The following is a 27,927-nucleotide window of genomic DNA, read 5'->3' as shown; positions in this document are numbered from 1 at the left end:
GAGCCCCTGCCCATAATCCTTGAGATTACTTGGAGAACAGGTGAGGTTCCTGCAGACTGGAGGTGGGCAAATGTTGTCCTCATCTTCAAAAAGGCTGGAGACCCAGATGACTGCTGACCAGTCACCTTAACGTCAATACCAGGAGAGGTCCTAGCGCAGATAATTCAACAGTTGGTCTGTGAGCACTTAGAGGGAGATTCTGTGATTGCTAGGACCCAGCATGGCTTTCTCAAAAGCAAGTCATGCCAGATGACTCACATTTCTTTTTTTCATGGAATCACAGGCTTGGTGGATCAGGGGAATGCTGTGGACATAGTGTATCTGGATTTCAGTAAGGCCCCCATGATATTCTTGCAGAGAAGCTGGTGGGGCGTGGGTTGGATGCAGTAACTGTTAGGTGGATTTGTATCTGGTTGACAGACTGAGCCCAAAGAGTACTCACTGGTAGTTCCTCATCATTCTGGAAGAAAGTGACAAGTGGGGTGCCACAGGATCCTGGGCCCATTGTTGTTCAGCACCTTAATAAACTACTTGGTTGAAGGAATTGAGGGGATGCTCATTACATTTGCAGATGACACTAAGCTGGGCGAGTGGCTAACGCTGTGGAGGACAGAACTGGGATTCAGGATGACCTTGACAGATTGGAGAGCTGGGCCAGAACAGACAAAATGAATTTCAGGAGAGGACATATGTAAGGTTCTGCACTTGGGCAGGAGTGACCAGCTGCACAGGTATGGGATGGGCAACATCTGGCTTGCCGGGGATGCATGAGGTTCTGGGGGGTCATGGTGGACCACAGGCTTAACATGAGTCAACAGTGTGATGCAGCAGCAAAAAAGGCTGGTGTTGTTCTGGGCTGAATCAACAGAGGTGTGGTGTCCAGATCCAGAGAGGTGATGGTGCTTATGAGGAATTGTTGAGGGAGTTGGGGTTTGAAACATTTCACAATAATGAGGTCTTTGGCAAAGAATGACATTCTTACTAAAAGATCACTTTGCAAATGATAGGCGCTTCCTTTCATGCCACAAAAGCAAGTGCTAATTTGATGTCTCATATAAAACATTTATTGTCCAAGTAGAAACTATACCAAACACCAGGAAGGTGCCTTCACAGTGACACTCATACAGATCTGCATATATGGAATTTGCTTGGAAACCAGCCATCGATTTCCAGTGAGCTATGCATGGCAACCATGGCTGCTAACCTTTTCTGATTTTTACTAACATGGGTGAAACTAAGATATAAAACAGTTGTGGGTGAAATCAAAATACATTCTGTTCTCTTTTTTTCCATGTAATGCTAGTGAAGGTGTTTCAGGCCCAGTACAGGACAGGGGACGCGGGTGGCACTGTGGGTTAAACCACAGAGCCTAGGACTTGCCGATCAGAAGGTCGGCGGTTCGAATCCCCGTGTCAGGGTGAGCTCCCGTTGTTCGGTCCCAGCTCCTGCCAACCTAGCAGTTCGAAAACACATCAAAGTACAAGTAGATAAATAGGTACCACTCCAGTGGGAAGGTAAACGGCATTTCCGTGCACTGCTCTGGTTCTCCAGAAGCGGCTTAGTCATGTTGGCCATATGACTCAGAAGCTGTACGCCGGCTCCCTCAGCCAATAAAGCGATATGAGCGCCGCAACCCCAGAGTCGGCCACGACTGGACCTAATGGTCAGGGGTCCCTTTACCTTTACCTTTTGCAGGACTGAGGGGAGGGGAAAGGAGCTATGTAACTCTTTCCTTCCAGCTGCAAATCCTTCTCTGGGCTGCTTTCATCCTTAAAAGGAAAACACGCAGATCCCTATATCATACTGTTTGTGTATGTGGGTGTAGAGAGCAAGAGGGGCAGGGGATATTCGGCAATTTAAATTCTAAGTGAAACAGCTTCCACTGACCATTGTCTGAGGGGTCATCCACACTCACCTTTTGCCCCATGCTTTCCCAGGCACAGGACCATTCCTGGTCCATGTCTGAACTCTTTGTTTTCCTCCACCACTTTCCCCAGGAAGACTTTAGCACTGAATCAGAACAAATGGCAATTTCCCACTTGCTCTGATTCAGTGGTAAAGAGTGGGATTTTGTGGGGAAAGCACTGGGGGGGGGGGAGCACAGAGCTTTAAAGCACAGAGCTGTGCCTAGAAAACACAGCACAAAAGCAAAGTCTGGATGAGCCCTTAGTAAAGCTTAAATGCACTGCCATGCCAATTATATCCTCCTATGTTTCTACTTTCTTTTTCTTTTTTTGGAAGTCAAACACAGTTTGGGGATAAGGTGACAAAGACTTTTAAATACGCAGACATCTGGAGCACAACTCCCTTCAATCTCACACAGCAAGATGTGTCATGTTCATACACGGAAAACAAGTCAAGACTGCAAACAGGGAAATACCCAGAGTTTTCTTCATTATTGCTACCAGTGATTTCAAAATATGTCAATATCAGTGCACTTGATGTACTACTACTGTATGCGAAGTCAGGACTCCAGGAGAGCAACAGCAAAACATTACATTACAGAACACACTTGTACTCTTCAACTTTAAAACTCAGGAGCTTCTTAAAGCAAATTGCAGAAATTGGATCGGACGTTCCTGATCCGCGGCGGCGCTGCTGCTGGCTTGCTTCTGCCTTGTGTAAGATGATAAGGATCTTTGCTTGACTGCTGGTCACCATGGAGACTTACATTGGTCTCTGAATCACAAGGTTTGCCTGTAAAGACATGTTCCTTCCATGAGAGCTCTTAAATATGGCGGGCCCTGTCTTAATAACAGCATCAAGCCTGAGTCTAACATGATCTTGAAAATCTGGGGTCATTTTAAAGCCTGAGAATGGAGAGAACCGCGATGAGAAGCTCTGTTTTCAGTGCCAAGTGCTATGTGCTACATCAGGGATACCCAATGCAGTGCCCTCCAGATGTTATTGGACTCCAACTCCCATCACCCCCAGCCAGCATGATGGGAGTTGTAGTGCAACAACATCTAGTGGGCACCGTGTTGGCTATCTCAGTGTTATGTTGATGGAATCCTCTCCCAACATCCCTCTACACTCCACTCTGTGGAGAATAAACCCTTTTTAGGTGTCTTCTTGCCTCATCAATATATATTTGAGTACTATAGGACAAAGATTTTGCTTAGAACACATTGAGAGATTTTCTTAAAAAGCTACTCTGAAACAGCCTCCCATTTCACAGGGGCCACAAGACCTGCTGGATAGAAATACTGATATAAAGTTTGAATGAGCATTTTTTTCGTCTAATACATGCTATGGCTTTCCAGACCATGTATTCTTGACAAAAGAAAAGAAAAGACATTTGCACCATAGTTCAATCATTTTATACTGCATGCATTTTCTAACACAGAGCTTCATCTCTCTAGTAACATGAGAATGTACATAAAACCAAAGCTAAAACAAGCAAAAGCCAGGCTGCTTGCCCTGAAATATCTCCAGAAGCTATAGGTTAGTTTGTGGGTTGGACTGTTTTCCTTCTTCCCAAATGAATACCTACCCTTGCTATGCCTCTACTCAGCCACTAACTTGAATATGCCGTGATTTGAGAGCCAGTAGCATGAATGGTGCATCATATGATGTTAGTATCATAGAATCATAGAGTTTTCTATCAACATCAAGTTATTTCTTAGTGCAGGGCAACAAGGCAAACATGACTGCTGTATCTCCCATCCAAGGTTGAAGTTATTGGAATCCTGACAGGACTGTCCCTGGGAGGGTGGGGGCAAGGCAAATCATCACACTGTGCCCCCCTCGTTGCTGTCATCTTCCCTCTGCCACCCTGCCTACTCTTGATGGTGAAGGTGGTGGCAGGGTGCCCCTCCATGCCCCAGATTACATTCTTTCTGTTGTCATTCTCTGTCTCCACCTCTTCCCTCCCTGCCTTCCTGTGAGGAGACCCATTGGGTGGGTGGGAGGCAGCTTGGCTGCTGGCCTTGGTCACTGCTACCAAGGATAGAGCCCCTCAGGACCATTGCCCCACTCCAGAGGTGGGGTGTATCCTAGCCCCATTCCCACAAACCCTAACTTCTGCCTGACTTCTTAATACAGTGGTACCTCAGGTTAAGAACTCAATTCGTTCTGGAGATCCATTCTTAACCTGAAACTGTTCTTAACCCGAAGCACCGCTTTCTCTAATGGGGCCTCCCGCTACTGCTGCACCGCCACTGTGCGATTTCTGTTCTCATCCTGAAGCAAAGTTCTTAACCCGAGGTACTATTTCTGGGTTAGCGGAGTCTGTAACCTGAAGCGTCCATAACCTGAAGCATATGTAACCTGAAGCGTATTTAACCTGAGGTACCACTGTACCTGCTAAGTCCTTTGCTCTTGATTCATTTCTTCCTTTGGCGCTGGTGTGTGCTTCTATAGGGCTATCTGCATATTTCATTGCTATGATAGGAAGCGATGTCTCATCTGAATCTGAAAAGGAATAGAAATAGGTACGTGTCATTTATTTTTTACTGCTGGGTCCTGCATCAAAATATTGCAGTATGGCTTCTCCTGTTAACTTTTCCAGTAAGTCAGCCATGTCTTCCAACACAATTCTCCATGTTGTTTTGCCTTCCACCTGGTTTTCTGTTCCCCACCCCTCAAAATTCAGTCAGCTTTCCATGGTTAGCTTGCTCACTTCCCTTGGAGTCCCTTGTTTCCCAATATCAAAAAAAATATATTTTATGCTTCTGTTAACTTTGGAGTTCCCTCAAGCCTGCTGATCTCTCTTTTCCTCCCTCTCTCTCTCTCTCAAATATATTTTTATTAAGATTTCTTAGTTTACAAAAATACACGCAATGTGTCTTTTTTCAAGCTGCGTTTTCTACAGATCAGTTTCATTTGTTGTGAAACATTAGGGTTACATTAGGAAGAAAAGGGGGGAAAGAGGTGGAGGGAGGAATGGTGAGTGGGGTGGGGTGGCCATGCTTCTATTCTTCTACTTAGTGTATGTGTGGGGTTTTGTGTCAGCATCACATGTGGGTTCTCTTACTATTTGCTTGTTGCATTTCCTTGGTAGTGAGAGATGTTGGGGGTGGCCTAGGGTGCGATTGGTTGTCTTTGGCTGGCTGTAGTGAGATTTGTTTTTGTGTTTGAATGGTGTGTGTGGTGTGTGCGTGTGTGTGTGCATGTGTTGATTGCTATGATTGCAGATTGATTCCTGTGCTGTGGGCAGATTCTTGTTGTTATCTTGTTGGACTGTGTGTGTGATAAAGTGTATGATGGGTGATGCCCTGCTGACAACATAAGCAAGCTCACTCATGGCCTGAGCATCAGAAACAGCAAAATGATGAAATAAAAAGGAGTCCATTTGTTCTCCTTCCTCTACCTTGTGGACATGCGCTTTGGAATGCTTCAGCGCTGCACTCGAGAGACAGTTGACCAGATTCATGGCTGGGAACAGGATCCCTCGGTGGTCTTCCCATGACCTCATCCTCAGTTGCCATTGTATTCTGGACCAGGAAGTAAGTGTGCATTTTCCCTTTGCCCTTTACATCAATTTCTCCCCTTTCCATCATTTCAAAATTCTTGTCCTTTAGGCACCTGAAACATAAATAAAGCAGCACATCTAAGCAGTGGGTTATGAAAATGGCGCAATGACAATAATTATATCAGACTCTAATGTGGAAAGTTCAACATAGCTAAGGTTCTGTTGAAAGACCTGGAATGGTGACACAATGGTAATTTAACTAGCAGAAGTCTATAAAACGACATGCATTGAAATGCTTGCCTTCCAGAATGACTCATGGCTATAGAATGATGGCCTCTGAACTCATAGCCCAGCACCTTCAAGCACAGGCTCTGCACCTGCCTGAAATATTAGTGGTGTTGTGAAAGTGTCCTGAATGACATGAATTGTGCCTGCTGTTTTGTCACCACTTAGCAATATCACTGTTCTTATACAATGATGCTTATGTCCCAGTGTTCAGTGCAAATTGGTGGGGCCCATTCAGGTAGGATGCTATAAATAAATACTAGAATCTAAAAAAAACAACACTCATTCAGAATTAATGAAAGTCAATGGCTATTTTCTTTAAAATACAGAAAACGCAGGTGGAAACATGCATTTTATTGCAGTAATTCATCCCTTCACAGAAGGAAGGATTCTTATAAGGCTTCTTGTCTACATTAATGCCTTTCTCCACATTGTTCTCTTGTAACATGCATTTAAAGTACATCTCAGCCAGGGCAGACAAACAAGACATTCCATGTCACCACCCAAATTGCTGCACTAAAAATGATCCCACTGCAATTTTCAGCAATGATGTTGATATAGCTAGGTCACCATCATCTGTGAACAAACCATTTTAGGAACTTCTGTGCTCTAAATCGTGCCATCATCTATCTTGTATTTTCAAAACCACATCCACAAAAATCACCATTCCCCAGTAAAGCAGAGCTCAACAGCTGAAATGTAAATGACATGTATTTTTGTAGGAAGGGAACATTTGGTAATTAACTCCACTAATTTGGGAACAAATCTAAATACTTTTAAAGTAGCTCCAATAAGAAAGCAGACACTATCCTATCACAAGGGTGGGTGGGTCTGGGTGCTCCCCAGCAGCTGATATTCAGAGACATATTGCCTTTGATACAGGAGGCAATCTATCCCTTATGTATAGTAGCCATTAACAGCCTTATGCATAGTCAAGAGTTCAGTGCAAAGCATTCTTAATGGATTGTGTCAGAGCTTACTCACTGATGAACGCTGGCACTCAGGTGAATTTTGCTTGGTACCCCATGGCTCTCCATCCGGGATGCTATATTCACTGTGTCTCCAAACAAGCAATAACGTGGCATTTTTTCTCCAACAACTCCAGCAAGGACAGGCCCTGTGTGGATCCCAACTCTGATCTGAGCAAGAGTTTTTTGGGGAAAAGATCACTTCCACAACAGGTTTCATTTCAAGCACAATCTATCCATAAGTTCTAAACACAAACTAAACAGTCACAAGCCATAATCCACAGTTCCCTATGATGAACTCTGTTTAATAATAATAATAATAATAATAATAATAATAATAATAATAATAATAATAATGTTATATACTGCTTACATGCCAAAATGGCTTGTAAGCACTGTTGAACCCAGGCCATAGTAATTCTTCATAAAAATTGATACTATTCATAAACATTGTGGTGCACAGTGGGAAGCAAATGTATCAGGCTGTTCTTTCTGAGAGACAGAAACTGAAGCTCTAGCCCTGAATTCAAAGGTCTGAAAATAAGTGCAACTCTCTCGATCACACTTGCAAGGACATTACTACAGCTGACACAGGAGGACACAATATACCAGGAAGGTCTTGCTCAACATCCCCAATCCTTTGAAAGAAAATGGAGTTATCGAGTACATAAAATGGGAATTTCTATAACAGGAATGGGGGAATCGCAGGCCTGGGGGCTGAATGGGGTCCTCCAGGCCTCAAGACCAATCCTGCAAAGATATTTGTGTGTGCTCAAGGTCTCCTGTCCTTCAAGCCCTTATATCTCATGTATAAAAACAGAACTTTTAGCCATATATCCCCCAGTCCAAATCTCTCTGTGCAGAGACTTGCCCTCCTGCATGATCAGGGATCCCTGTTGTGTTAATGCACAAGCCAGCTCCACACACTCATCTCTTTGCATGCGCAAAGCTTCCTGTTCCCTTGAACTGAATTATGGTACCCTTGCAGGGTTCAGAGCTCTGTGTGCACATTAAGTATCTTGCAATTGACAAGAACTGATGGCCTTTGGGACGTTGGTCTTTAGTCATCCCAGCGAACTTGTCGAGCCAACCAACGGGATCTTTTACATACTGGCTTTTTTTTTTATTATGACAGCCTAGAAGCCTACAATTTACTGCACATGACACACAAATCAAGTCTGAGATTGCTGATCATTATGGCCCTACATTGCGCCATCTCCATTTGCAAATAGTAAGCAGATGATGTGCATGTGTCTATTAGCTACTCACTTGAATAGGATTCCCAGACACTGGATTCTTTATGTCTTTCGCAGCTATGATCATTCCCAGCGCAAAGTTGGCAACCCGTTCAGCATGTGTGGATACAGGCACAGGAACACCCCCTACTACCATGTAGGCATCTCCTATGGTTTCCACCTTTAAAAAAAGAAGCGGACAAACCCTGCCATGCCAATAGTCTCTGCCTGAGCTTATTATTATTCCAGGGTAAGTGCCTGGAACCCCTGGAACCTCGCACCACTCAGAGATTGGGGCGGCATGTTAACACTGTAAATACTTTTATAAATGAATGAATGAATTGTGATATTAGTTAGGACTTGCCTAATTATTTTAAAATCTGGTTTCGGGGAGAGAGGGTTAGTGTGAAATATCTTTAGCATGGAATTCTCACATTTCTGATATTCAAATTATTTTAACATGTAACATTGCTGTTTTGAACAATAATGCAAACTTTTTTTGTTCTTCAAGAAACTAAAGCATTACAATGCATTCTGTTTGTGATTTTGCGCGGCGTTTTTTTTAAATCACGGCCACCCTCTCTTCTGATACAGCTACTGATAAGCCAGTGCACAGATGCCAGAGAATGGACCAGGGCCTCAGAGGAAAACAGTCAGGATTCTTGCTCCCTATAACAACACACAGGGTGACCTCAGAGTCCAAGAATGGTTCCTTACTCCAGATTTTCCCTAGTAGCTTCTCAGCACAGGATCCTCTTTATTATATGCAGTCCTCATAAATTCTCTCTGGCATCTCAGGCTTGCCACAGAGTTTGTAACCTCAGATTTACTGCCCTCCCCTCCCCCCCCCAGCTATTCCTTTCTTTCACAGATGTTTCTCTCACAGCAGTCTCACCCTGACCTTCTGCTTTATCTCTACCGCTCCTCCCCGCACCCCATTTTCCTATTCTCCCACTCTCAATTCATATTCCTTCCAAACAACCTCATGGGGCCAGAGGTCACCTTTGCTTTTTATCTCTCCCTTGCTGCTGTGTGCTAGTCAGCACACTTCCTCCTCAACTTCCTTTGTGCATTTTTCTGCTGCTACTTGCATCCCACTCCCTCAGGCCCACCTGGTGTCTTTCAACAGGCTGCAGTGGGCATGTGAGAGCCTTGCCCACATTGTCATCGCAAAGACATTTCTACCCCCACCCATGCATTAAGGGTAAGCAGACGGAGAAGATGCACACACTTTAGACAGGATTCAGGCAGAGCAAAGCAAAAGGAACGGGGGCATCAGAGCCCAGGTATCGGGAATAAGACAGGAGAATTTTACCCATCTCTTTTCTTCTTTCTTTTATAGGGGCTGCTGAGAAGGTGGAGCCAAAGAGAGCAGGGAATTACAAGGTGTCAAGGGAGGGGGGGAGAGGAGAGAGAAACGGTCCTTGAAATCTTTTCCCTCCTTCCCACTAACATCACTTTCACGAAATTGTGGCTGAACATTTGTCACTGACCTTGTAGACATCATGTACTGTGGTCAGCCTGTCAAATCGCAGATACATCGCATTTAGCAGGAGGACAATCTGAATAGGTTCGCACTGGGCACAAATGTTGGTGAAAGTTACAACATCACTGAATAATATGGTGCACTCTTTAAACTCTCCTGCAAGCCCAAAAGGACAAAGGTTAGGAGTGGGGATAGTTTAGTGAATAAATGTGGTCAAGACTTGTACCTATACTCAAGTTATTCATTCATTCCTAGATATCTAGATCTTGTAATAAAAAATAAATAAATTATGTAGCTAGCTAAAATTCATGCACCTGCACAGCAAAAGATCCAAACAGCCAACTATAAAATTATATATACATATGATATAGCCTGGGGATGGGGAACCTCTAGCCCTCCAAAAGTTGTTGAAGTCCATCTCTCACATTAGCCCCAGCCAGCGTGGCCAATGGTTTGGGATGTTGAGAGTTGTAGTCCAACAGAACTTGGAGAGTCACGGACTCTCACCCTGATTTAGGCCAAGAGTGATTCAGTCCTTTTTGTTATAACTCTCCATCCATATAAAAACAAGAAGAGCATTGCTAGATCATATCAAAAGTTCATCTGGTCCAGCATTTAGTTTCACAGTAGAGAACCAGATGCTTCCTACAAGCTTCCAAAGCAAGACCTGTTAAGAACAGCCCTCCCTTGTTCTTTCTCCCTAGCATCTGATAATTAGAAGTATGTGCCCTCTAAACCATGGAGGTGCTCTGGGGAACACCGAAGTACTACCTTCTTCCCTGACTATTAGCCATACTGACTGGGTGGGAGCCTGGAGCTGAAGTTCAACAAATTTGTGAAGGGCCCCAAGTTTCCAACCCTTGGTGTTAAAATGAATGGTTAATGGCAATATTAGAGTAAGGGGGAAAGGGAGCCTGGACCAATTTTTCTCTGAAGTTTCTCATTTTGGTCTTCCTTACAACTTAAGCACCTGCACGTTGGCCCCAAATGTTTTATCTGCCTCACGCTCATTCACCTGCCTCGACTCGTTTCCCTTCTTTGAGCTGGTTGGCCACATGCTTTGGGAGCATGGCGTAGAGAAGGGCTTCCGTCTTTTTCTTCTCCTCCTCGAGATGCTTTGACAGAATCCGCAGCTCCTCTTTCTTCCTCTCGAGCTGATTGGACAGCTCCATCTCAGCCAGCCGCTGCTGGTTCAGAAGGATCAAATCCCTGGTGACATCGTGGGGGGCAATGTCGGCGATGTGCATGTGCCTCTCTTCCAGCTCATGCAGCGTGCGCAGGAGAGGGGAGCAAAGGTACAACATGCACTGGACAGACTCCATCCAAATCATCTGACCTGATTAAAAAAAATACAGAATCACAGGTACTTTTCCTTCATGCCATTCATTCTAGTTATTTAAGTTTTTGGTTGCTGTTCTTTCCCTCCAGATTATATCTGCATTGTTAAACTTCCAACCCTTCACTAGACTTCTATTCCACCCAGTGTCAGGAGGTCCTACACGCGAGTAGGAGTCTAGCAGAGACACATGCCCAACTGGCATGTTCTCTCCCCCCTGGTCAGTCGGGAGATTCAAAATCTTTCTCCAGTTCGAACATCACAGCGACTGATACCTCAGATGCATCAGCACACTTCAGGATCAGCAGAGTATAGGCAGTCAGCATTCAGACTCAGTAGTGCAGCTTTATGGTGAAACTATGTTTATTTGCATATATACACCTGGAGCATCGTAACTCAGCTCCTTCCTCTTCAGCATCATAAGGCAAAGAGAGAAATGTCCTACATCATGGAAACACAGTAGTAAAAACATCCTGTCTCCACCACTTCCCACAATGTGGAATGAAAAGACGTGATAAAACCAATCCCATGACTGCAACACGGGAAAAGAATCCTAGGACCCAGAATATAAAAAGTTGTCTCAATTATTACAATGAAGACACAATTTCAGAATTCGGGGGGGGGTAGGGAATAGATTTGGGGGGAGGATGCTCCCATATTTGCTACTGTCCAGGCGACAGGCAGTGGGGAGTAACAGTGGGTGGGGAGTGGGTGTCCCACTCCTCAGAACCTGGGTCTGCTGCTTTTCAGAGCCTGCTGCCTGAAGCAACTGCCTTACCACCCTTCAAGGGTTGGCCAGCCCTGCAGCCAGCTCTTCATCTAGTCGCCTTAATCATGCCTGACCCCGATATTTATGAAGACAATGAGTTACCTCTCAGTTCTAACATAGGACGCTGCTTCCAAGATTCTGGCATCATCTCCCTCTTGGTCTGGAAAACAAACTGGCTGTTGATAAATTTCTGGACACTGGAGATGGTGAATTTCACTTCAGGACGTACGATACTGAAATATTGATTGAGGCGAATGCCCAGTGTCTGAAGGCCTGGCACGATCTTTTGAATGCTGACTCCAGCTTGCTTCACTCTAAGCTTAAAAGATAGAATCACAACTCTTTAGCATCAGCACCCTTCAGAATTGTCTTGCAATCCTACCTCTGGAGTAAGAATGAGAGCAGCCAGCATGGAATGGTAGCACCACAGAGCCAACCACCTGGTAGCATTATCACTAGGTTGATAGGGCAGTAGCAAGGTTAGGGATGATCATTGGCCAGGCTTGCTGGAGCTGGTAGGAATTGGAGTCCAACAACATCTGGAGGGCCAAAGGTCCCCCATCCCAAAGGTAAGTAAACATGAGAGGGAAGTCCCCTATTTCCAACCCCTTGCTGCTGCTCTGACCATCCTCCATGAGTTGGAGAGTGATCTTTGCTGTACATTTTAGAACCCTGAATGCATGCAGGGAAGGGACAGAAGGCTTCCTGCTTTAGAAGATTGGCCTACCATCGATGGAACACCATCAGAAGAGTGACAGGGGGCAGAGGCAGCACACTCACCCTCACAGCCCCCATCCCATGTCTCTCTACTTAACGGCTGGAGTGGATTTTGCATTGTCTCACGTAACAGTATTACTGGGACCATGCTGGAATAATGCTGAAAATTAGGCTATAAGACGATGCTCGATTGCCGTCTGGGCAATTTTCAGCAGCTAACTACTGGAAGGGTAGTTATTAATCCCGGTATTAATATATTATGAAACAGAATGTTTCAGGTTAACTTATCATGCAAACAAGCTTCTAGGTCAACAGTAGGCAGTAGGGGTAAACAATTTATTACATTAGGTGATTGAATCTGTAATCCTATGCCTACTTGTCTTGGAACGAGTCCCACTGAACTCACTGTGATTTTCTTTTGAGCTGCTATGCAGAAGATTGTGTTGTAGAATGGCTACGTTTGGTTCACATAGGTAGGGAAACGAGTTATCATTAGTTTGACTCACCTCTTCATCAAATATAATGTGGAAAGGAAGCCCATTGCAAAATGTCTTCGGATCTATGCAGAGGGTCTTAGGATAGACAGGATCAAATCCTTTCAGAAGTCGTCCTGCAATATGGGGGGGGGGGGGGTAATTTCAATCTTATCATAATTCCCTGATAGAATCAGTACCATTATTCAGATAGCACGATTCTGCAAGATAATTTAATTCTCATTCATAAATAAATTCATTTCCCTCCGTCTTCCTCCAAGAACTCCAGAATAATGTACATGGGGACTTTCCAGGTATATGAATATGATGTGATTGGAAGAACAGGCTGAAGAGGCTTCCACTATAAATTAGAACCTGGGAAGGGTTTTCAAAAATAAAAAAATATGACATGTAAACATAACCATTATCTTGTGTTTTTCCTTAATACAACGTGGTCGTTTTTACTGGGATGCCACCATGGTGTAGTGGTTAGTGTTGGGCTAGGACCTTGGAGAACAGAGTTCAAATCCCAACACAGACATGAAGCTCATTGGGGGACCGTGAGCTATTCATCATCTCTCAGCCTAACCCACTGCACAAGATTGTTATCAGGGTAAAATGAAGAAGGTCCCCCACCTTGACCTCCTTGGAGGAAAGATGGGATAGAAATGAATAATATTTAATGAAAAAGCCTGGGTTTTAAATGCCATACTGAAAGCATTAATGAATGATGCCAAACGCTTTTTTGAAAGTTACACTTTTACCTTTTCCTATTGTCACAATTCCTTTAATTGTTTCCCAGTGACTTTTCTTGACAGGGCATGTCGAAGGCGGGCTGGCTTTATCCCTGTTCTTGTTCGTGGCTCTTTCAGTATCCTGTGGAATGAACCCACAACAATTGCCAAACTGTTAAAAGTGAGAAGTGTACAAGGTCTTTGCATCAGCAAAATAATTAATATAATAATGGAAGGCACAAGCAACTTAAATTTCTTCCTACTCTTGAATTGGAATGCACTTGGGATATCTTCCAGTATCCTTCACTGTTTCAAACTCTTTGGAGGCAAATATCCAGAGTTTTGAGCATATGCCTGGATTCTGAAAATGAAGTGTCTTATATTGACACCTGTTTTCTTTTTTCAACAATAATAATAGTAGCAATACTAATAATAATAGTAATTTCAATGATGATGATGATGTAAAGGAAGATGACTACCTATTAATTTAAAATTGCTTCGATGCTATATATTTTATATATAGGTCTTCCTGCCAATACATACATGACTCCATACAAAAATGAATATCACAGTACCTCTTTATTCAGCTGTTTTTCCACCAGTGTTCCAGAACTTGAACGGAACGGTGAAGAGGAAGAGAACTTATTTCGCCTTCTGTATGAAAATACAGGTTTTTGTGTCACAAGAAATACAATGTGTTCCTTTTTCCCTGTTCTTTCTTCTTCTTCTGACTGATTGACTATTTCCATGGAAATTTCAATGTTGAAAAAATCCAAAGCTGCTGCACCAATGATTCCTGAAGCAAAAGGAAAAAAAAAAGATGTTATTGGGGATATGGAGTGATTTGTTCTAAACGCCAGTTTGATGCTTGGGGGTTCGGGTCTGATTCATTCTCTTGCCTCCATTCACAAATTGGGAATTTGTTGAATGGCTATAACTTTCCCCCTCTGTTAACAGAAGTGCATGAAATTTGCAGGTATTGTAGCCCATAAAGATTGGATAAAATCTGCTAAATTACAAGTAAATGGGTCCAGGGGCTCAGGTGCTACATACTTTTAAAGTGTTTCTGGAGTGGGAGAGGGGAAGGGATTTACTTTCTAGATAAATTTTTAAAAATCCCTCTGATTGCAAACTGGATTTGTCAGTGAGAGCAAAAATCTTTCTCTGCACCTACTCCCTACTCTGCCTTTTTCTTTCCTTTCCTCCATCACCTCACCCTAAACTAATACTAAGCTTAGAGACATTGCTTTTGCTTTTAGCAGACACTTCTTTGCAGCATTTCCCCCCATGTCTGGATCACCCATGTGCCACAAAGCTCATCAGGGGTTCCTGCTTCAACACATTCTGATAGCACAATCCACACCAACTGAGGCAAGGAAGAAGGGCTACCCCTATGCTATTCATATAATCAGTTATCAGTAATCAATATATTCATATATGCTCACACATAATCGGGGCTTACAGTATTTTATAATCCATTTTGAATCAAAGGGAAACTGTGCCTTAGCTAACTGCATACTGCTTGAAACAGCAAAATTAGGAGCCGACCTTTCCCCTACAAACATCCGTGTACCTTGGACAAGGGGAAGACGTGAATCAGAGATTCTGGTACAAAATCCCCTCAGATACAGGCTAAATTAGTCCACTGGAACAGGAAGAGCTAAACCACAAAATCTCCAAACTCCCTGTCCTGTCATAACTAGGGGAGAGGTTAAACAGAGCGTCACTGCAAGCATCGGAAAGCAGAACTAGAACTCCGTGCTTGACCAGTGCTTGACCAGGAGCTGGTAGCATGGCAAGAAGCTTGCTAATTGACTAATTTTCGCTGACAATATCGTGACTGCCTCATGGTTGTCTCATGATCTATGATTTGCTGTGATCTGCTCAGGTATAAAGACCTCTGGATTTCTGCCAATCGGGGTCCCAGTTCCTTTTGGAAGAGATTCCAAACTGGGTCCTTATTGCCTGGCAATAAACTTCACCTTCTAATTCTCCATTGCTGAGTTTGCCTGATCCTTATTTAACACCAAGCGAGTACCTGCTTACGTTCACGTGCTTCACAACCAGCCTAGCTGCTGTATTATGGACAAATTATAGTATCCAAGAAGTGTTCAAAGGCAGCCCAATAGATGATACAACAACGTAAGTTTATTGTTCTGGCCAAAGGCCATGAAAACCCACAGGAACAGTACCAATAAAAAAATACAGATCATACATCCATTATACCAGCCAACAGCCATGATGTAAAAGAAAGGTTACCAGAGACACCAAGAAACTCAAATCCAGACTGATTTCAAATTAAACATTTGACTCACCATAGCAATTTATTAGGGTTGTCATATGTCAGGAATTTCCCAGATATGTCTGGGATTCAAACAGTGATAGTAGCATCCATGTGGAATTTTGAAAAATTGACAAATGTCCAGATTTTTGCCAGCAGAACCAGAAAGTGTGTATTTGACTATCACTCTTTGGGGTGAATTTTACATCTTGAAATATGGCAACCGTAAATTTATGACATTTTAACTAAGTCCTTTTTCCTGTTTGTTTGTTTTTCAGTCAGTGCATAGAGGGCCAGTCTTTGTTACAAAGCTATTATTCTCTAAATAAATATATATTAAGAATCATGGCAGGAATCAGCATGACATCACACCACTGGGACAATTGCTAGTTTATAGCGAATGGAGGGTTTGGAAGAGGTCTGTAAAGAGAAAAACACAGTGTCCAGGACATTCAGAAGACATTAATCCAATAGCTGACTATCCCACCTTTCAAAATCCATTCCAGAGGAAACTACATACCTGGAACAATATGGCACAAGCCTCGCCTGTCTGAGTAATAATGCAAATGCATCGACCCATCTTCATTCTTTTCCACCCTAAATGAAGGAGCGTTCATTTCCTGAAAAACACCCAGAGTTCTTCATAATCACGCATCTCATATTTCAGCTTATTTTTCAATATTGCCCTGAAGCAAATGGGCAACCTTCCTGGGCACCAAATTAAGCACATGATCTGGGCTGTGGTGGTGGTTCTACCAAATTACAATCAAGGTGTGGCCGAAATTAAGCTCACTATTGAACAAATATAGAAAAACAAGTTGTTGTCCAAAGTTCTAAGAGGTAGGGGAATTCCATGAATTAATGCTACATCTCTCTGGATTCTTCCCGCCCCGCCCCCCTAAAAAAAAACCTCTGACTGGACTCAAGCACCTATGCTCCATATGCAATGGAGAAAGGCAATCAAACAGCAGCTAAATATTTCCAGCCCAAGGTCAATACACCCAAAGTAACTAATCAGTGAGAGTATGTATAATAATCATAGACATATCTCACATTATGCTGCTGTGAACATGTGCTGTGTATGTAGAACCACAAAAGTTATTTCCACTTACCTGGTAAGACAGACTTAGGTAGCTGTGCAATGCATCCAGATTCTCTATAAATTCATAGAGGTTCCCTCCTAGAGTCCGCAGCATATGGTCATAACCTGACCGCTTGCAGAATTCAAAGAAATATTCTCCAAACTGCTTCAGGACCATATCGGGGGGAACATCTGGGAAAATAATTGTCTATTAATTAATATTATAGGATCAAGAACCCAGTTTAACTAGGGCTGTGTATGCAGCACACATTTAATGCACATGACTTTCCCGAAAGAAAACCAAGAACTGTAGTTTATCCCTCACAGAGCTACAATTCCCAGCACCCTTAACCAACTACAGTTCCCAGGATTCCTTGGGGAAAGTCATGTGCTTTAAATGTGCTTTACAGTGGTGGCTGATGCAGACCCTCCAATACTTCTTTAATGACAATGGGGACATCCCATTCCATAATGATATTATATACCCCACACATCTTACTGGGTTGCCCCAGCCACTCTGGGCAGCTTCCAACATATATAAAAGCATAAGAAAACATTAAACATTTTTTTCAAAAATTCCCTATACAGGATTGCCTCCTTCAGATGGCTCGGGGGTCGGATAAGTCCAACATTTCTGCAATGAAAATAGGGACATCCTAAGGAAAAGTGGGATCAAATCAGAAACCAGTATGGCATCTCTAAATCAGAGATATCCCTGGAAAATAAGGACACTTGGAGGGTCTGCTGGTGGAGTGGTGCAGAAAGGCCTGCATTATTTTCCAAGCCATACGTACCTAGCATTTTGCATGCCTTATCAATCAGCTGCATTGTGATTTCATCTCTGTAAACTTCAAAAGTCAAAAAGGTATCCTGCACTCCAGTTTGGACTCTGTAATAGAAATAAATATTGGCTGGCATTTTAATAACATTTTTAGGGTTCAGTCTCTCATTCAGTCAGCTGGCCTGCCACTACTGACCCCTCTTAGGATCAAGCCATGTGATGAAATTTTGGGCAGTATTCTGGCATATAGTTCCAGAGCTGGCTCAGTCATTAGAGAGGATGAGGCCATTGCTTCAGGGGGCCAAAGCCCTCCGGCAGCACACTCACGGGTGTCCCACCTGCCCACCACCTCTACCATTGGCAGAGAAGCACCACTGCCACCGATGCCAATTTTGGGCACTATTACATCTATTTGGTTGAGATCTCATCGATAATTGGCCCTGATGGCTGTGCAGCTTCTCTGCCCACAGCAGATGAGAAAAGGTGCATGGTGTCAGCAGAACAGTTGGCAGCATCAGTAGAAGGCATGTGGCAACAACAGCAGCAGTTCCTGCTTTGCTTCAAGCAGTGAAATGAGACATTCTGCCCTGCTGGTATAGCTCTTTCCCACCATTTTCATGAGGTAATCATAAGGGAACAGAAGCACACAGAAGCACATAAAGGGTAGTGACATGTCCTATGACACCTGCTGTTGTGTCATGCCATGGTCCCTGGTACAAATGCAATTTGCTGTGGGATAGCTATATAACAATAACAACAACAACAATAATAATTTTATTATTTATATGCCACCCATCTGGCTGGGTTTCTCCAGCCACTCCGGGTGGCTCCCGACAGAATATTAAAAACACAATAAAACATCAAACATTAAAAACTTCCCTAAACAGGGCTGCCTTCAGTCAGAGAGTTGTTTATTTCCTTGACATCTGATGAGAGGATGTTTCACAGGGCAGGTGCCACTACTGAGAAGGCCCTCTGCCTGGTTCCCTGTAACCTCACTTCTCCCAGTGGGGGAACTGCAGAACTCTCAGAGCTGGACCTCAGTAGATCCAGATGTCAAAAAGAACAACAACTATCAGACTTTTAGATGACATCTGAAGGCAGCCCAGTTTAGGGAAGCTTTTAATGTTTGATGCATTACTGTATTTTAATATTGTGTTGGAAACCACCCAGAGTGGCTGGGGAAACCCAGCCAGATGGGCGGAATATAAATAAATTATCATCATCATCATCATCATCATCATCATCTAACAGAAAGCCACAGTTCCATACCACAACAGGTAATGCAATGTAAAAGGAATGTTAGAAACCAGGGAACCAGGAGAGTTGCACTAGCATTATAACCAAGGAAACTAATGCAATAATCCCCAGGTCTCAGCACGCCCATAGATAATGCTGAACTTGATGGGCTGGCGGAGTGGCTCAGTATAAGGCAGATTCCTATGCTCCTAAAATGTGGGCCTTGAATAAGCCCATAGCAGTCAAGAGAATGTGTCCAGAGGGAGGGAGGGAGGGAGGGAGGGAGAATATAATGCTTTCAGTTAGAGTTAATAACCCTTCCTATGGATGCCTTCTGTAATACTTTCAAAATTTGATGTGGCTTCATTCCAGTATGATGAGTTTTCAGCTGCTGCTCTGTCACAAAAATGTTCACCCAGCCACATGCCATTCTATATCATTTTGCATAACAAATAAAGCAATTAGAGGAGAGTAGCATTGTGTAATGAGGCAATCTCTTGCCTTTGTTTCAGTAATTGTTTCAGGTTATCCTCAGAGCAAGGAAATCATTCTCCTGCAATATGGTATTCCTTCTGCTTTCACTTAAATATTCTTTGGCTAAAGGCATTTTCTTCAGGGGCGGTGGGGGGGGGGGACAAATGCTGAGTCATTATGAGAGTCTTGTGCTTCCAGATGTTAGGCATGTATGTGCTTTTACTCTCCTTTGGGGGTGCTACAATTCTATAGATTTAATCTAATGGGGAGTCCCTGTATTCAGTCTCTCTGCTTTGAAAGCCATACATATTGCTATGAGTTGTGGGGGTTAGGTTGCCTTGGCCCTCTTCTAGTTCCTGGAATAGCCAGGCTAGCTTCCTGGTGAGGTGAAGAGCCATTAAGGGAACAAAGGAAGTGGCTTGGTGCCAGAGAACAAATGGGTGGGCCCCCTCCCTGAGCTGGTAGTTAGAAATACAAAGGCAAGAGCTGAAAAATTGAAGCAGGTGGAAGCCTGAGAGATAGAAAGAGGTGCTTGATTTCTGCTTCAATCCAAGGCTGTGGCTTTGGGGAAAAGCAAAAACCTCTTGGGGTGTTAATTGCTGTGAATCTCTCCATTGTGGGCTCAGGTTGTATATATGTGTAAATAAACCATATATCATGAAAACACCACAGTGTCTGCTGTCCCTCATTCCGAAGAAAACACAAACCCTCGGTAAGCACTTGGGACCCTTAGAATCTCACACCGCTCAGAGATTGGGGTGGCATGCAACAATATTCCTTTCCTGACTGAGTAATGTTGTGTCTTTGCAAAATGCTGCCATGGTATCAATTCCCTCCACCCACCCCAAGGCTCTGAATTCTGTTGGCAGAGTGTACTAGCCTTTGCAAACATGGTGCCCTCTCTAGATGATTATGGTAGATCTACAACTCCCATCAGCATGGCCACACTGGCTGAGACTGATGAGAGTTGTAACCCAAAACATCTGGCATGCAGTAGGGTTGGCAAAGGTTGGGGTTGACAATACTGGGATTGACAGACAGACCAAATGATCCACCTCAGTAGGACAAACTCCATATGCTCCTGTTATTCACTAGGCTTATGTCTAAGACTATGATGTGTTGGTGGGCATATAGCGAAGCACTTGTCAACGTGTACCTTGCAGGACACTTCCTAAGATTTCAAAAGGTGTTTCTGAATTATTATTATTATTATTATTATTATTATTATTATTATTATTATTATTATAAATCACAGAGGGAACAAAACAGAAAGTCTATGAATAATTCCTCCAGGTATAAATTACCTTAATTTCTCCCATATTTCTTCACCATATTTTTCAACCACCAAAGACTTCAGGCATGTATTGATGAAGCCATACTGCAAAAGCAAAGGCATGAAAATGGGGAAATACAAGGTTCTCTTTTAAAAAGCTACATTTGCATCACATTGGATGATATTTGCATTTATATTTATTACATGAAACTTTGGCTTGCTTTTACAAAACGAATACGCATCGAATACAGAATCAGCCACATAATGAAGTTTACTATTAGTGTCTTCAGGCTTATTTTGCTGTAATTCAGAATTTTAAAAACGTACTATTATAGGCTACATGCCAGACTTGGATAGATCGGTTGGTAGAGCATGAGACTCTTAATCTCAGGGTTGTGAGTTCAAGTCCCACAATGGGCAAAAGATTCCTGAATTTCAGGGGGTTGGACTAGATGACCCTTGTGGTCCTTTCCAATTCCACCATTCTATGATTCTATGACTGTGGCTGATGAGTCCAACAACATATTGAGGTGACCATGTCAGCTTGACAGTACTGAGCTAGATAGACCAGTTTCCTATGTTCTTGCTATTCAACATCCTTACCGGGCAGAAGCACAGAAACAGGAGCAAAGGAAACAAACACACCGTTCCCTTAAAAGTCAGGGAAGAATTTGCCATTTTCCAGATTCAGGGGCTCACTCTCTGCATAGCTTTCTCTGTATGTCTGCTTGATTTTTTGGTACTGTTACAAAGCATATGAGAAAAGACTCTACTTTAGATGTCCAGAATAGTCGTGCAGATTAGTAATTCAGAATATGCGCATCCCCAGAAGAAGTGCCTGATCAAAATGACCTGTTTGGGTCAGTACAATTACGGTGAGCTCTTGCCCACCCACTCCTCTTAGTTTCCTATTCCCCCAGTTCATCAATAAGCACTTTTCTTCTGGACGCCCTCTGAGCTCCTTAAAAAACGAATGTCCTCCACAATCCCCACCCTTTACAAGTTTGCTGCACAGGGAGACTTTCTCTCTTGCCTCCTTCTGCGTGCCTCCAGGATCCATAAATAGGAGAAGGCATCAAACGCTCTGAGGTGTGAAGCAGAATTGAATCAGCCCCGAATCCCACCGAGCTTAGAGATAAGCGCGTCTTGATAGGCTGGCGGTCTTAGTAACCGCAGCGCCTCTCTGCCCAGCGGCGCTGATGCGTCTCCAAGCCGCTAACTGAATTGCCAAAACCAAGCGCTGTCCTAGCGCACCACAACAAATCAGGGGCAACTGGGCTTGTCCGTTTTTGTTGTTTGTTGTTGTTTTTTTAAATGAGAATGTGCGTAATACTCTTTTCTTGACTTTTACTTGGCGCGAGCAGACGCTTGTGCACTTCGGGATATTTTATTTACTACCTCCTGAATCCAGACCGATGTGCGGCCAGACGCCCCCTATTGACATCAGCCACAGTTCCTCGGACTTCATTGGAGGCTGGGTCGGCCACTGACGCGAGGAGGGAGGGAACAGCTACAGGTTGCCATCTCCAGAATCTATTGATGCTGGTCCTCCAGCCACTTGACTGACGGGCGTCGAGTGGACGTGGTCGCCCTGCTCGTGGCCCTGGCTTCTGCCAAGATGGTCTTGGCAAGACTTTAGCAGGGTCCTCAGCGCCCTTGCTCCAAAGTTACTAGGGCTGCTCCGGAGCAAAGTAGCTGAGGATCCCTTGCTTTTCTTTCTCTCCGGGAAAAGCAAAACAGAGCTAAACTGGCAGCAACGCCCCCCCCAAACTTCCCTCCCAGATGCCCACTGCTCAGAGGAGGCTTTTTCTAAAATCGATTTGACACAAAGTCATCAGCATCTCCTCCGGATCCCGGATCCCTCTGCTAACTTTCAAAACAAAAACCGCCCGTGGAAGATCGTTGGGGGTCGGTGGGGGAGACAAACAGTCGCTACTCACCATTCTGGCGCATGACTCAAGCGATAGAACCGTGCAACATTGCTTTATTCCCGTCGCTCAGGGTGGTCCTTCTGGCTCTCTGCTCCTTCCCCGGAGACGCCACGTTAGTTCGGGGACCCTGGCCAGCTCCTTTCCGCGGGCGGAGAGCTAGGATGTCGTGACACCTTGGATGGAACCAGCCTCTCCTCGAGGGCTCGGAAATCTGAGCGGCGAGCCTGCAGCCCCCATGCTCACTCCCCACCCCCCACCTCTTCTCCCGAGCCTCACAACGGGCTTGTGGCTCTGTCCTTTCTTCCGCTGCAAGGTTACGATCGGCCTGCCACGAAGTCACCTTTGACTGCCTAGGATCTGAGCAGCCCCGTCACGAAAACAGCGCCTCTTTCTGCGCGCTGCATGACTGCAGCACCTCCATCTCTAAGTGCCGGAGCGCAGCCTTGCCTTGCCTGAGTCGTTGCTTGTGCCAGGAACTGAAGGCGCTGTCCAGGGGTCTCTGGTGCTGAAATGGAGAGCCTCAAGAGCCGCGAAGAGGCTGATTGGCGCCTTCAAGCCTGCGGGCTGTTTTAGATTACATTTCACGCATCTGATGGAACCGGCTGTGGTCTAGGGAAGCTTATGCCACAATGAATTGGTTAGTCTTAAAGGTGCCAGAAACCGAGGACGGGCCATAGGTCTGGAACAGAGCACATGTTTTGCATGCAAAAAGGTCTCAGGTTCAATCCCTTGTGTCTCCAGGTGGGGCTGGGTCAGTGTGGGCGATACTGAGCTAGATTGTTTACTTATTAAATCCATATGCAGCCTTTCCTCCCAAAGCAGTTCAGGGCAGCAAACACACAAAGGATTTCCAGTGCGGATGCAGACCGAGAAAGATCTGTGCTTTGAAAGGCTTGTTGGAAGATGAAAGTCTTCAGTAGGCACCAAAAAGACAACAGAAATGGCACCTGTGGTCTGGCTTGGTATAAGGCAGCTTCCTATGTTCCCAAGACACTTTCTGGTTTTTGCTGCGACAGAATTCATGCTGAAGGGTGGCTCTGCCATGCTGGAGAAATAGCAGCACATTTCCCACAGGTGCTGAGTCCCCCAGGAACCTCAAAATTGTGGTCATCTTGGAGTGCTTTCAATAAGCTGGGGGAAATGGGAGGGCTGCTTATCCTCCTCCCTAATCTAGATGCATTTGCAAAAGAGACTTCACCATAAAAATGTGCAAAACCTCTGCGCATTTTGTTTTTGTCATGAGGTTTCAGTGGTCTCAAAGGAACGTATGCATGTGGAACTAGAATGTCTCAACAGCAGAAAGTAAACAACAACAAAAGCCAAACCTGCTGAGTTATTTATTATACTTTTCTGCTGTGTTAATAAGATCCAAGTCTTCTCAGATCCAGACACTAACCAGATCTGCTTAGCTTCAGGCAAGGTTGCATCATGGTCCTTCAGACTTTGCTAACAAACCCCAGGAAAAAATAATTAACAGATAAACATCAATGGCTCCTGTTCTACCTCCACTGTCAGAGTTAGGATGCCTCTGCATCCCAGTTGCTGGGAATTGCAGGTGAGCAGAGAGCTATTTGGCTGATTTCCAGCTAACATGCTTCACCCAGGCATCTGACTGGCCAGTGTGAGAACAGGATGCTGGACTAGATGAGACATTGGTCAGATCCAGCACCCTTGCCTTATGTTCATAGGTAAGAATCACAATGATTCTCATGGTTCAAAATTGCTGTAAACTGAATGCTAACTAACCTTGACCATGAACAGATATGACTAGGTCCTTCTTAATCCATATTTTGCCAAGCGGCTTATGTTTCTTCCTCATGCTCCTTGTCTTTTGTAGATAATATGAAAATGCATCATCCTAAATGAGCAGATCAGTCAGCTGCGAAACTAATACTGAACTTGAAAGATGTTTTCTCTTTAAACCCTTAATGAAAAATCTAGTAGAGGAAATTCAATTGCTACTTTGGAAAATGCACATAATTATTATTCAGATTCTACAAGTCTTAGAGTGCAAGCCCTTCCATGTCAACTCAGAAGTAAGTCCTACTTAAATCAATGGAGCTTACTTCCAGGCAAGTGGGGCTAGTATTGTAGCCTTGAGCCCATTGAACTCAGTGGGATTTACTTAAAGGTAAACATAGTATTACACTACACATTTTTTAAAAAGATACTAATGATAATTTGTCCCTAGACACTCTCTTTAGATCCAAAATATGTAATTGCACTACAACTCACCATTTTCAGCTACAGTTAACAATGAAGACGGGGATCTTTCACATTCCATTTATTCCTATATTCATATTCTGAAGAATTTATTAGACATCAATGTGTTTTGTTTTTTTTAAGCGCTGTTTGCTTTCTGTTGCAGGTACTCCTCATTATTTCGGTAACAAAATACATAACTGTTTCTTTTAAAAAGAGAGAATATCCAGCTTTGGCATGAGCAGCATTTGCAGAAGGGACATTGGCATATCCAAGTAATGCTGAATTTTGGAGTAATTTCATGCCTGGCATCTGAGGATTTTATTTTTGGAAAAAGGCTGCTGTGTTCCCTGAACTGAAGATGGACTGTGTAATTTGTAAGCGTCTGGGCTATGATAAAGTGCAGTTCCACATGCTTCCCCATTATGGTTTGAAGCATAGAAAATGGAGTGATTCATTTGGCTGTTGAAGAAAAACGGTTCTTAGTTCATCAGCAAGGCAGCAATAGATCTGGCAATAGTGTGGCCATGATCCAGCAATGAAACCTGCATGCCAAGCAAAGCATTTTCCCCGTGGGCAATGTGAATATGCACACAAAACCTCTCTGCATGTGAGATCTGCCCTAGTCTGCCCTCAAAACATCCATTCCTTGGATAAGTGTTTCATTCTCGTTATATCACACAATCCCCACCCCCCAATATTTTTCATGGTTTCAGTTATTCATCTCAGGCTATGTTGATGTTAGTACACTGTACAGTTATGGGTACATTTAGCAGTGCCAACTAACGCACACAATATGTGCTGTAGACAGATGTAGTTGTGGCCATGGTGGCCGCATGGGAGTCTGCAATGCTGGATCTTCCCCACATTTTCCAGATTTTCCTGGACATTACCGGGATTTCAAAGGCAGAATTGACATCTAGGTGAAATATCTGAAAGGTGGTGCTTTTTCCTGGAGCTTAGCAAGTCAATCGAAAAACTGACTTTGGAGTTTGTCAGTAACTTTCTTAATAATAAAAAAAAAGCTTTTGGGGTGTCCTGGTTTTTATTTTTTGAAATATAGCAACCCTAGTTAAGGCCTCTTGAATCCCAGGCTGGCAAGGACACTAAAGAGGCAACTGCAAAATGAGGCCCTTTGGGTTCATTTGTTTTTTATCCAGGTGACCTGCATATCTTTCTGAGACGCTGAAGATAATTGGTAAGAGACGAAACATTTCCAAAAAGATGGATACACGGTATGGTTACTTCCTCCGTGAAATCCTTCTGGAAATGTTTTGATTCCTGGTTGAATAGCTCTACTTTAAGAAGCCAAAATTTGCATGAACAGAAGCTAAAATCAAACATTTAGAACAATCATTTTAGCCTATCCGTGTGTGTGTGTGTGTGTGTGTGTGTGTGTGTGTGTGTGTGTGTTTCTGATAAAACAGGACCATATTGATAGTGTAATATCTTCAGTTTTACCACTAGAGGGCATTCCTTCCAAGTGTACATTTAGATGTGTAGCCTGAGTAGAAAATAGAATGGCTATTTCTAAATATTTAGGTTCCAAATACAGTGGTACCTCGGTTTACGAACTTAATCCGATCCGGAAGTCCATTCTTTATCCAAAACCGTTCTTAAACTTAGGCATGCTTTCCCTAATGAGGCCTCCCGCTGCCGGTGCCCTTCCACCATTCGGATTCTGTTCTTAGACCAAGGTAAAGTTCGAAAACCAAGACACTATTTCCAGTTTGGCAGAGGTTGTAAACCAAATCATTCTTAAACCAGACTACTTTCTTAAACCAATGTACCACTGTACCAAGAACCAAAGCAAGAAGCAGGGAGTATCATAAAATACTTTTGCATATACATACAAACACACACACACACACATTAATTAAGACAGTGAAAGTTTCAGCTCTAAAACCAAGGCAAGAGTGCCAGCTACTTTAACTGCCTGCCTATTTTATTTTTTATATCCAGATTAGGTTTGGATCCTTAATTTTGACTCTCAACACAAAGTCCTCCAATGAGTGCAATTCTCTCATTCCATTCATAGAGTGAAAGCATAAGATCCTGGCCAGAAGTCCATTAAATAAATACCAGCCCTTAATTTCCACTAGCCAACTTGAACCGTAAGAGCACACAGAAAGAGTGGTCAAACCCACTTCTCCCATCCTTTAACCTTATATAGCCTTTTATTATTATTATAATATTAATATCTTAATAATAATAATAATAATAATAATAATAATAATAATAATAATAAATTATTTATACCCCGCCCTCCCCAGCCAAGACTAGGCTCAGGGCGGCTAACACCAAATATATAATACATTAAAAACACAAAATCAAACGATTGATTAAAATACAGTTCAAAATCACATTCAAAATAAAAATAAAATTAGGTGGGAACCCACGAATCACAACTGTAGGGGTAAGGAATATTAAATGTTCACCAGGCCCATCCACCCATGCTGGTCCCATGTGGGTCGATAGAAGGAGCCAAGACGTCACTTACATACAGGGTCCCATAGAAAGAGGGAAGAAGGAAGCAAGAAGGGGACCAGACTGGGCCCGGACCAAAGGCCTAGCGGAACAGCTCCGTCTTGCAGGCCTTGCGGAAAGATGTCAGATCCCGCAGGACCCTGGTCTCTTGCAACAAAGCATTCCACCAAGCCGGGACCAGGGCTGAGAAGGCTCCTTGACGCCCGGGACCTCCAAAGTATTATTATTTCTGGACCATAAGGTCCTCTGCGAGGCATACCAGGAGACGCCCTTTCCCCCATGAATTTGACCAATCACCTTTCAAACCACCAAAGCTGGTGGCCATCACTGCCTCCTGCATATCTTACGAAACACAAGATGAACCGTGCATATTTGCCTAACAGAATTCAACGAAGCAGCTGGGCATGACAGGAAAAGGCTATTCAGGTCTGTCTCTGAATAAGGCAGTTCTTTTTGTTCTTATATCCCTCATCTGAATGCAGGCTTTATCTTTCTCTCTCACCCAACACACCCACCACCCACCCACCCCTTGCATTTATGTTGCAGTGATTTCTGCTAGACAGAGCCATCTGTAAAGCCATAATAGTTACTCCCGATAGTCCAACTATCTCAGCAGTTCATCTTCTAAACATTTCAGTCTGCACTCCTGAACACCAGAGCTGTAAGGAAATATTTTCTCCGAACCATTTCTAGCAAAGCACCTCAATTGGAATTCTGACAGCTACTCTGCCTTTATTTGACACGTTTCACTTCCAGGACAAT

The 27,927-nt window shown here is 43.6% G+C and overlaps 1 protein-coding gene across 1 annotated transcript; it reads right to left on the bottom strand.

The window, feature by feature from the left end:
- Positions 1 to 1,608: 1,608 nt before the first annotated feature.
- Positions 1,609 to 23,266, bottom strand: LOC310846059 (guanylate cyclase soluble subunit beta-2-like). Its single transcript, XM_083742090.1, has 16 exons — positions 22,486 to 23,266; positions 20,577 to 20,650; positions 17,573 to 17,667; positions 16,810 to 16,970; positions 16,218 to 16,317; positions 13,992 to 14,212; positions 13,447 to 13,558; positions 12,716 to 12,819; positions 11,595 to 11,811; positions 10,403 to 10,723; positions 9,395 to 9,543; positions 7,936 to 8,082; positions 6,683 to 6,837; positions 5,312 to 5,526; positions 4,303 to 4,413; positions 1,609 to 2,697 (listed from the first exon to the last, which is right to left on the bottom strand). The coding sequence occupies exons 1-16, from the start codon at positions 22,486 to 22,488 to the stop codon at positions 2,546 to 2,548; spliced, it is 2,337 nt and encodes a 778-aa protein (XP_083598216.1). The 5' UTR covers positions 22,489 to 23,266; the 3' UTR covers positions 1,609 to 2,545.
- Between the last annotated feature and the right edge of the window lie 4,661 nt (positions 23,267 to 27,927).

Source organism: Podarcis gaigeae (genome assembly GCF_964106915.1).
Source record: "Podarcis gaigeae genome assembly, chromosome: 5".
In the NCBI taxonomy this organism is placed as follows: domain Eukaryota; kingdom Metazoa; phylum Chordata; class Lepidosauria; order Squamata; family Lacertidae; genus Podarcis; species Podarcis gaigeae.
Note: the sequence above shows the minus strand (reverse complement) of the source record. Positions and strands in the feature narration are given on the sequence as shown.